At 40.5% G+C, this 11,473-nt stretch overlaps 1 protein-coding gene across 4 annotated transcripts in view; it reads right to left on the bottom strand.

Annotated features, from left to right (window-relative positions):
* Window positions 1-613: 613 nt before the first annotated feature.
* Window positions 614-11,473, bottom strand: part of malrd1 (MAM and LDL receptor class A domain containing 1) — a 414,264-nt gene continuing 403,404 nt past the window's right edge. For all 4 annotated transcript variants that reach the window (XM_048551253.2, XM_059638768.1, XM_059638771.1 and 1 more), the window contains 2 exons: window positions 8,883-8,948; window positions 614-876 (listed from right to left, as the gene is read on the bottom strand). In XM_048551253.2, coding sequence (XP_048407210.2) covers window positions 751-876; window positions 8,883-8,948 — 192 coding nt within the window. In that variant the 3' untranslated portion in view covers window positions 614-750. The remainder of the gene's footprint in view (window positions 877-8,882; window positions 8,949-11,473) is intronic.

Genomic DNA, 11,473 nt, shown 5'->3' with positions numbered 1-11,473 from the left:
GAGAAGAGGTTGACACTCAGTGAAAGACTATAGCGGGCAGGAAATATTTTGATTAAGTTGAACAGAGTGTTGCCTGTGCAGATCATAAAGTGAGTAGAGGATAGAAGATACACCAAGGTAAAACGCGTGATTTGGGAGTCTGGGGGGTTGACTATGAGATATGAAATGACTAAATACACATAAAACCAGTGCCAAGGAAAGTTGATGGCCCAATGGAGCATATTAAGTGACAATGTGATCTAACACATTGCAGCAAATTGAGAATAATGCTGATTTAGCAAAAATGTTATCCAATCGGCTTCACCTTGAATACATTTAACTGTATATTTTTTCTCAGAACTGTGTCCTCTGACAGTTTTATTTCATTCCAGCCCCTATCTTAATGATGCCTTCCATATGTACAATAGCACATGGTCCTCTTTGCTCACATTAAACATGACATCAATTCAATTTATGATCAACAAGGGAAACCTTTAAATTCAAGGTAATTAAATAGTCCCAGCTCATGCTGCATAGATGTGCACAAACACAACTTCCTTAGCTTACAAATTCGAGTCAAGAGATTTACCAAAGATTTCGAAAACTTACAGAAGTTGCGAAAATTTAACTCATTTATTTACTTGGAATATGGCTGTCATCATAAAGGCATTCTTTAAGTTTATGATAAGAATCATACAAAAAGATTTTAACATCACAATTGGATATTTAATGTAGCTCCAAGATTCACAATTTTACAGACAGGTATGGTATTTATTCATTTGATTCCATTGGCAAAATTTCAGAAATTCTTTCTGCTGATGCCTTCCTGTTCCCCATTGCATCCTCATACAGAGGGTTGGAAAAGGAAGTCGGCACATTTGATACATTAGAGAATACCTGCAAAAATGAAGAAGAAATGTTAAATTAAGTCTCCAAAACATTTTCTTTTATCTTCTGGCCTGAATCATGGTAGGAGCAACGTGTTGTACCCAAATTCTATATTTTTTTTAACTGTATTGTTACCATAATTCAAAAAAAATCAAATTTTGCATGCTTTGAAATGCATTGTGATTAGTGTTGAGAAAATGATCTTTCAAGTTTATGAAATTCTTGTGAGTTTTGCTGTGATCATTCAAATGCTAACTGTGTTAGCTAACATCTTCTTCTGGCTAGCTGGATAGGGTTATTGTCATTTTTTTTAAACCATAGCCACAGCAGTCTAGACACCCTGCCTTTGCTTCCTTACAGGATTTCACAAGTCCAAAACTTTTTGCATCACTCATCACCCACATACCACTTCCACACTCCAAACTTTCCTCTGTATCTATCCTGGGAGAAAGAGCTATCTTCCAATTTACTTGCAGTGGCATTTTTGCAACAAAATCTCAGACTTTTGAACGGAACTCTCAAATGTTAATGTTGGTCTCGCTCTCTCTGCACCTTTTTTGCTGCTGTAACACTGTATTCTGCACTCTGTTCTGCAACCCAGATGCATTTTGTATAGTAGTATCTGCCTGTATAGCATACAAAACAACACTTTTCACTGTATCTCAGTACATGTGACAATAATTTAATCAAATCAAATAATCATTCAGTTGGACATATATTTCTGCAGCTTTTGATTTGTCTAACTACACTCTCGCCTCCAGCTTTGATGGTCTAGTCCCCATTAAACAATTACTCTCTCTGACCCTCATTTCTGCTCCTTTGAATCTAAAGGGTGCAGAAATGCATGGCAGAAAACTGCTTTAGCTGTTTACCACTAGGTATGGGTGGACCATGAAACACTGCTTCCATTTTCTAAAACAACTCACTCTTTCACAATCATTCTTGAATGTAATGATAAATCCTGGCTTTTTTTTTCCATTTCAAGTGTGCTATGTCTCTCCCACCCTCACCTCCAAAGCTAAATCAAGGAGCTCATGGACTCCTTTGCCACAAGGATCGAGACAATCAATCATCTGTCTCTCTCTCCCTCCCTCTTTCTACTAACTCAGCTGGCCAATCTTTCTTTTAAACTTCAGACCTTCATTGCCCTAACATTGAATTCACATCTCTCGCTGTTTCTCTCTTATCTTACCTAGTGCTCACATTAAGATCATATTACCCATAAAACCAGCCTCCTGTTTATTTAGCTATATCCCCACGAAATTGCTGACCACCCAAATTCTCCTCCTGGTTCCCATATTTATTAATTTTGTTAATGGTTCACTTCCTTCAAGTCTTATTCCTCTTTCTGTTAGTTGTACTGTTTAAGCATATTTCCTCAAAACAGTCAACATTTGACCTCACTGTCATTGTAAGCTCCAAGTTTGCTTTCATCCCTTTCTGTAGTTCCTGAATAAATTCAATGTCACAAACATATCAATGTCCATCTTTCTTGAAAATCCAAGATAGAATCCTGTCCATCATATTTCTGCCTCATTGCAGTTCTGAAACAGCTATTATCAAAGTCATAATAACATCTTATATGAGAGAAAAGTGAAATATCTTTCCTTATCATTTTTGACCTATCTGCAGTAGTTGATATAGTTATCCACATCATTCTGCTCTGATGTCTGCCATTCACAATGTGTGGACTGACTTGAAACATAGGAAACATCGAAAACAGGTGCAGCAGTTGGGCCATCCAGCCCTTTGAGCCTTCACCACCATTCAATACCATCATGGCTGAACATGCAATCTCAGTATCCCATTCCTACCCTCTCCCCATCCCATGGGCCATGTCTAGCGCCCTCTTGAGTATATCTAATGAACTGGGCTCAACAACTCCCTGTGGGAAAGAAGTCCAAAGGTTAACAACTCTCTGAGTGAAGATATTCTTCCTCATCTCAGTAATAAAAGGCTTACCCTTTATTCATAAACTGTTACCCCCTAGTTCTGGACTTCCCCATCCTCAGGAACATTCTTCCCACATGTAGCCTGTCTAGTCTCATCAGGATTTTATATGCTTTTTATGAGATCTCCCCCTCATTCTTCTAAATTCCTGAGAATACAAGCCCTGTCGATCCAATGTATCCTCATATGTCAGTTATTTGCCTGGTTCCCTCTTATCTATCCAACCATGATGAAAGTATCATTTGCAATAGCTTCTCTTACTTTTCCCATATCCATGACGTTTGGTGTCACCTCAGGATCTACTTTCGGCTCCATTCTTTTCTCATTTACGTTATGCCCCTCAGTGACATTATCTGGAACCATTGGGTTAATTTTGATGAGTGCCCCGATGACACCTAGCATTGCCTCACTGCTACCTCTCTATACAACTGGATGACTTTCTTTTATTCCTTCATGCAACATGGGCATCACTGGCTGCAGCAGCATTTATTACCCATCCCCAGTTACCCTTGAGAAGGTGGCAATGAATGTCTTTTTGAACCACTGCAGTCTATTAGTTGAAGGCAGACCCAAAATGCCAAGAGTGAGGGAAATCCATGGTGAGTGGCATGAAGGAGACCTTGCTAGTGGTGTTGTTCCCATGTATCTATTATCCTTGTCCTTCTAGATAGAAGTGGCCGTGGAGTGTAAGGTTTTGTCTAAGGAGCTTTGGTGAATTTCTGCAGTGCATCGTGTAGATAGTACACAGTGCTCCTACTGAGCATCAGTGTTGGAGGGAATGGATGCTTGTGGATGTAGCGCCAATCAAGCGGGCTGGATTTGTCCTAGTTGGTGTCAAGCTTCATGATTGTCTTTGGAGTTGCATTGAGCCAGGAAGGTGGGGAGTATGCGATCACACTCCTGATTCATGCCTTGTAGATGGTGGACAGGATTTCTCTGGATGTGTGCAACTCTAACAATTAAATTACCCTAATGATTATCTAACATCTAGGGGCTGGGGGGAATAGAAAATTTGCCTGGTTAAATATTAGGACAAACTAAGCAACTGTTTTCAGCTTCTACTACAAACTCAGTTTCCTAGCTACCTATTCCATTCCCTTTCTCCTGCCAAAAGTTGGAGACTCAGCAAGGCTGTTTGTAACTTTGGTGTCATTTTTGAATTTGAACTTATGACCACAAATTCCTTCCATCACTGAGACTACCCATTTTTGACCTGGATAACATCATCTGATTTGGCCTTCGCCTCAGCTGATACTTTACTTCATTCACTGGTTAGCCCAGCATTTATTAAGAATCCCTATTTGCCCAAAGGGCAGTTAAGAATCAATCACATTGCTATGCGTCCGGAATCGCACATTGGCTAGACCAGGTAAGGACAGCAGATTGGCTTTTCTGTCAACAATCCACAATGATTTCATGCTCAATATTAGACACAAAATTCCAGATCCTCATTGAGTTCAAAATCTAGCATTTTCCATGGAAGGATTTGAACCTGGGCCTTCAAAACCTGACAGGGGTTTCCTAATTAGTAGCCTAGCAATAATATCACCAGGCCATCATCTCCCCATCTGCTGCTAAAACCCTTATATATGACTTTGTTACCTCTGAATGTAGCCGCTCCAACTGAATCCTGGCTGATGACCCACATTCTACACTCTTTAGTTATCGTCCTGACATGTATATATTAATCCAGCACTTATGCTCCTGCTGATCAATGTTGGCTCCTTGTCAAGCAATGTCTTGATTTTAAAATTCTTGTCCTTGATTTCAACTTTTTCAATGGCCCTGCCCTTCACTTTGCATGAAATCTGATCCATACCCAAACTCTCTTAGATCTAGCATTTGGCTTAAATAAAGGCAATAACAAATGAAGGAGAGCTGAGCTGGCTGGAGTGGACCAGGTTAGGAGTTCAGAAGCAAAAACGCCCGAAGAGCAATGGAAGATGCTTAAGAAAATAGTTCAAGACCCACAGGAAAGATTTAGACCAGAGAGGAGGAAGGATTCTATGACGGGGAAAAGCTAACCATGGTTAACCAGGCAGTTAAAGATCACATCAGATTGAAAGAAAAGAAAACATACAATGTGGCAGAGATTGGTGGTGAGCTGGAATATTGGGGAATTTTTAAGAAACTAACAAGAAATTATCAGAAAAAAAAGACAAAGAGTGAACTTGGAAGTGATGTCAAGAGGAATAGCAGGAGCTACTTTAAACAGATAAAAATGAAAAGATAAACCAAAATGAATTTAGATCCTTTACAGAATGGGGCTGGGGAAATGAAAATGGAGAACAGGAAATGGTAGAGGAGTTGAATACTTTGTATTGGTCTTCATGGCAGAAGACACTAATAACATTCCAAACTTATTAAATATTCAAGGATCTAGTAATGTGTAATGAGGCAGTTTAATACGTAATGTCAGAGCAACATGACCATAACATGGTAGCATTTAGCATTCATTTTGAGAGAGAGGAACCTGGATCAGAAACAACTGCATTTGGCTTAAATAAAGGCAATAACAAATGAAGGAGAGCTGAGCTGGCTGGAGTGGACCAGGTTAGGAGTTCAGAAGCAAAAACGCCCGAAGAGCAATGGAAGATGCTTAAGAAAATAGTTCAAGACCCACAGGAAAGATTTAGACCAGAGAGGAGGAAGGATTCTATGACGGGGAAAAGCTAACCATGGTTAACCAGGCAGTTAAAGATCACATCAGATTGAAAGAAAAGAAAACATACAATGTGGCAGAGATTGGTGGTGAGCTGGAATATTGGGGAATTTTTAAGAAACTAACAAGAAATTATCAGAAAAAAAAGACAAAGAGTGAACTTGGAAGTGATGTCAAGAGGAATAGCAGGAGCTACTTTAAACAGATAAAAATGAAAAGATAAACCAAAATGAATTTAGATCCTTTACAGAATGGGGCTGGGGAAATGAAAATGGAGAACAGGAAATGGTAGAGGAGTTGAATACTTTGTATTGGTCTTCATGGCAGAAGACACTAATAACATTCCAAACTTATTAAATATTCAAGGCGCAAAAGGAGGAAAAGAAGAAATAAGTACAATGACTATTACCAGAGAAAAATGCTAAGGAAACTAATGGGGCCTAATCCTAATAAGTCACCTGAACCAGATGGGATGTATGAACTGTGTGAGATTAGCAAGGAGGAGATTCCTAATAGTGACAGCGAAATGTCCCATTTTCCAATCAAGTGTTGAATGACAAGATGAGATTCTCACTAGTGAGTAGTAAGAGGCTAAGTTGCATATATTAACATTACATGATCTCACTTCACTGAAATGCAGTTTCCCATTCTCCCAGCTGCCTAATAGAAATGAGATGGTGATATGTCTTGACAGTAGGGGTGGTAACCTGGTGGCTCCAGCTCATGGCTAGCACATCTGGCCCTCTATTTTGGTTGCCAGTCACCTATACCTCAGGTCAAACTCCACTGGTAGCAAACACATGCATCCTCCTCAACGGCAGCCACCTCCCAACCCCACCCATCCCATCGTCCATGATCTATAGGTTCCTATCTGAAAAAACGGGATGCCAATTCCTCTCTGTCTAGAAAGGCTGCAACAGTTATCAAGGGCTGTGCAGACAAGCTGCAGACTGCCACTACTAGAACAGGTACATGGTTGGACTTTGAAGATAGTGCCAGGAATCCTGGGAGATCTAAACAGTGGCCAGTTGTTCCACCTGTTGTGGGGTGGGCTGGGTGGGAAGTGGATCATGCAGGTGTACTGTGTAAGTCATGATGTGGGTTTATAGTGGGGAGGCGATGGGCCAGTGGTACTCTCGCTGGACTGTTAATCTGGAGATCCAGATAACATTCTGGGGACCGGGATTTGAATCCTGCCATGGCACTTAGTGGAATTTGAATTCTATAAATATCTGGAATTAAGAGTCTAATGATGACCATGAATCCATTGTCGATTGTTGGAAAAACTCATCTGGTTCACTAATGTCCTTTAGGGAAGGAGACTGCGATCTTTACCTGGTCTGGCCTACATGTGACTCCAGACCCAGAGCAATGTAGTTGACTCTTAACTGCCCTCTGAGCAATTAGGGATGGGCAATAAATGCTGCCCAGTCGGCAAAACCCTCATCCCATGAATGAATAAAGAAAAAAAAGGATAGCTTGGGAAAACTCTTTAGACTTTGTGGAGAGAAACCCTCCAATGCAAAAATGGTATGTAGGCAACTTCTGGCAAGATTTAACATGAAATGTCTGTTTTCATAAGAAATAATTGAAAGAATTTCAATATTCAATATGTTTGCTAATTATTTAGATCAGCATGGCTCCTGAAGTCTTCCTCTGGTGGATAGTAGGTAAGTTAGCAATTGGAGATTAAGAGAAATGGTTGGTGGGTGGACAATGGGCTGGGATATTTCAAATTTATTCATGGAACATGTGTATCACTGGCTAGGCCAGAATTTATTGCCTATATCTAATTTCCCAGAGTGTTGTTAAAAAAAATCAACCACATTGCTGGTTGGTCTGGAGTCACATGTAGGCCAGACCAGGTAGGGTTGGCAGACTTCCTGCACTAAGGAGATGTTAGTCACTAAAACAGCATTAGGCATTTTGTGTGCCAATCAACAGTAGTTACATGGTTGCCCTCAGGCTAGCTTTATATTCTATATTGTTGTTGAATTCAAATGTCACCATCTGTCATAGTGGGATTTGAACCGATATTGCAGAACTGCAACCACGGTTATAGTAGGAACTGCAGATGCTGGAGAATCTGAGCTAACAAGGTGTACAGCTGGATGAACACAGTAGGCCAAGCAGCATCAGAGGAGCAGGAAGGCAGACGTTTTGGGCCTAGACACATCTTCAGAAAAAAATCTGAAGAAGGGTCTAATCCCGAAACATCAGCTTTCCTGCTCCTCTGATGCTGCTTGGCCTGCTGTGTTCATCCAGCTCTACACCTTGTTATCTGCAACCTGTGGTTGCTAGTTTACCTATGATGCCACTTCCCAATTGAGTATAAAGATCCAGGAGGATGAATGGGGTGGGGGTTGGCATACGGTTTAAGCAGAACCACAGGAATTGATGATCTGGGTAGAAAGGAGGAATTCTGTTCTCTGAGAGGCCATGGCAGTGGATCGAAGGGAATAGAGCAGCATGGGGATGAATGGAGTCATAGGGTGAGATCAGGCCTATGAGAGGCCAGGAAGTTTGTTGGGGGACATAAGGTGGCATAGGGCATAAGAGTGATTTTGGGTAAGGGTAGAGGACCTGAGGTGACATGGAGGGTGAGATGGGTTTTGGGAATGGTGAGCATGCGGTGGCATGCATTAGTATGGATAGAGCATGCAGAGTGTGTGGAGCGGATGGAGTGTTGTGAGGGCTGTGGACTGGAGTGTTATTTTACATTTTGTATGAATGAATGTTTGGGTCACTCTTCCTCCACAAGCTCCTTAAAATCACAGAATGAAACGAATGTGAGTGATCAACAGTGACAACACATGAAATGCAAATCTAGTTTTGATTGCCAGGAGTGTAGTCTGTCATTTATGGGCTTAGAAATACAGTGAGCATTTACCCAATATATTTTATTAAGGACTGAATCAGTACCATTGATTTTGGCAAACTGTGTGGCGGTGTTTTCGCAGCAACACGTGGCAGATTTGGAGATTATAAGGTTTGTTGGGAAAATTGGAACAATGTGCATCGCTTGGCCCCATGATATTTTCCCAGCTCCTCTCAATGTACTGGAGGCCATTACTTACTATGAGCTAGTTTTCTGGGAATATTGCAGCCAAAGTCCCCTCATGCTAACATATGGGTTCATGACCTGGAAATCAGCCTGACATCGGGTTTGTGACTCAAGTGATTTATGTATGTGAGCAATCTGGCAATTCATGGTAAAATATTGAAAGATCCTCTTGCCAAGCCCAGTGAAATAACTTTCATTTTAGTATTTGTCAGATCAGATTATTCAATGTAATTATTTACCATCATCACTGTACTGTCATCGTGATGAGGTAAATTATGGAATTTTTTTTCCTTCAAACTGTGCAAAACAATTTTTTTCAATAAGTAGATCTGACCTTACCCTATATGAAGTGTGCCAGGGGTAAACACTGATAGATGGATAAGTCAGAAGGTCTTCCACAGCAAACTGAAAAAAGAAAGCACAGTAGAACAGCATTGCTTCGACAAACAGTCAATGCATTGCACAGTTTCACACTAAGAACTGTCAAGAAAACAAACACCACGGAATAACATGACTAATCACAATTTTATTGAATAAAACTGGACAAGTCCCAGGATACTATTCATACAGAAAGAAACATTTGTCTTGTGAACATAACAAGTCTTAACTAAACATATTTCTTCCACGCACCCTGCCGGTTGTAATTAGGGTTATTTGTATCCTGCAGATTTTGAGAAAACATAAGGATGAATTGATTTTATTTTGTTAGTCTGATATAAGCCAATGACAGTTAAATAACATGTTTTATTTATAGGGACCCCATTTTCACTTTCAATTTCCTCCCTCTCCAGAAAGTGCAGGTACTTGCTGGGCTGTACTTCCACAGGCAGTTATGGCCCCCTGTAAATATTTTTCATATTGAAACCTGGACAGCGATTGTGACCTGTTTATTGAGATGAAAGGCACCATAGCAACCTCTCTGCCTTGCTCTTATGAAACATCCATACTTGCACATATTCCAGTAAGGATTACAGGATGGTGATCAGAGACTGGAGCCAAGATCCACAATAAGAGCCAAAATTGAGCTCAAAGCAGTCTGCAATTTATGGGCTTAGAAAGACAGCGCACTTTTACCCAACATGAGAATGTTTTATTTCATTTCACAAGATGGAAAGAACAGTGATTGACTTTTTGAAAAGTTTGAAACAGTGTTTGTTTTAAATAAGAGTTAAGGTGGCATACTCTCCTGGAGTGGTGCCTGGATGAAGTGTGAACCAGCATTGTGAATTGGAAACAACATAAACAGCTGAAATGACAGTCATTGGAATAATTATCTATCTGCTGACAATCATTCACACAGTCAACGGTAATATCACATCAAGGCGGATCAATATTTGGCATTTTAACAAAGCAGACAGCCTACTTGATATTAAAGGGCTCATTAAAGAGGAATTTCACATGTACCTTCTAAGTAATTACTTTAGAATAGGATTTTGAGGACTCTGTTATTTGTGTGTTCGAACAAAAATATTTTTGAAACAAATGGGTGCTAAAATTCCTTGAGGCACAATGTAAAATTGGAGGGTAAAGCGGGTCTGGAATATGAATTTATGATGAATATCAGGTGACTTTCTTTAAGGCTCTTGGGGCACAGCAGTAACATCCACACTTCTGGACCCATAGACGTAATTTAAATCCCATGTGTTCTAGAGGTGTGTCACAAGATCTCTGAACAAATGAGGTAAATATCTATCAGGCAACTCTCTATTCTGAAGACAGCCAACTAGGATTTTCCCAATGGAGCCTGGGAAAACAAAACCTCAACTGCTGCAAACTGTACTGATGTTGAAGGGACTTTTTCAAATATGAGGAACTGCATCAACAAAGCATTTAGACACTTGTCCTAATGTGCAGGATTTTTCAGATGAAGGAGTTTGCCTCCAAGAGGATGAAAATGTTGGTGAAGATCTCAGCAGCCTCACAGCATTTACTGGTGCATTCGTTAGTGACTGAAGGTGGGACTTCTGCTCGTCACTGCCAGCCAATCTCTCTCATCTCATCTGCGCCACCAAGAGCAGAGTTCACTGCTGGGATCGCATCCAGTTGGAAAAATTTACATATTGGGAGCAAAGGACAAAGGGCACTGGAGGATCATGGTGCAGACTGTGTGAGTGCTCAATGAGGAAAGGAACCTGAAGATGGAGCATATTTACCTGGCAAGCCTCCTTCACATGCCTGCCCCCCTTTTTGTCATCTGCAAAATGTATGACCAACAGGTAAGCAGCTCTGATGTAGTCAATAATTTGAGCATCTTAAACTGGCCTCCATCCTATAAAAGTTCTGACAGGTCAGGTGTGGTTGAGTATCGAACAGGAAGGTCACACAATTAATTCTACAGGCACCCAAACTCTCATCCCACTGCATAGCTTCCAAACAGAAGAGCTCTGTGCAATAACTTAATAAATTTCAGTTTAAAGTTAAATACAGCCAAAATTAGATTTTTATGAAGAGTTTGAGAGTCAGTTTCTTTGGAGACTCTCCAAAGGTCAGCCTCAGTCAGTTCTGACAAGGTGTATCTGGGCATTGGTGGAAGGTGTGGGACTATGGGAGGAGTTGGTTGGGGAATGATTTTCCTGATTATTACCTAATCCACGAGAGGGAACAATAGCAATTACATGGCTTTCTTAGCATCAGTTTCCTGCAGTGGAGTATGGGAGACTAAATTCAACAAGAATAGCAAGTTTCAGTTAAAAACTTGTTAGGAAAATATGAAATTCTTAATAGGCAATGAGCAGATCATGAGGTTGGTGAATGCAGGCTTAGCATATGTACGTATGTTGTGCACACGTGCGTGTGTATGTGTGTGTTGTATGCACGTACATGTACATTTGTGTGTACATGCATATGGAGAGCAAGGGGGCAAAGATTGACTTCATGGGTATGGCAGACTTGGATGAAACCTAAACCCATAAAACAACACTTCTACAAAG

The sequence above is a fragment of the Stegostoma tigrinum genome, chromosome 2 (assembly GCF_030684315.1).
Source record: "Stegostoma tigrinum isolate sSteTig4 chromosome 2, sSteTig4.hap1, whole genome shotgun sequence".
Lineage (NCBI taxonomy): Eukaryota > Metazoa > Chordata > Chondrichthyes > Orectolobiformes > Stegostomatidae > Stegostoma > Stegostoma tigrinum.
The sequence above is the reverse complement of the archived record's forward strand: the minus strand, read 5'-3'. Positions and strand labels throughout refer to the sequence as shown.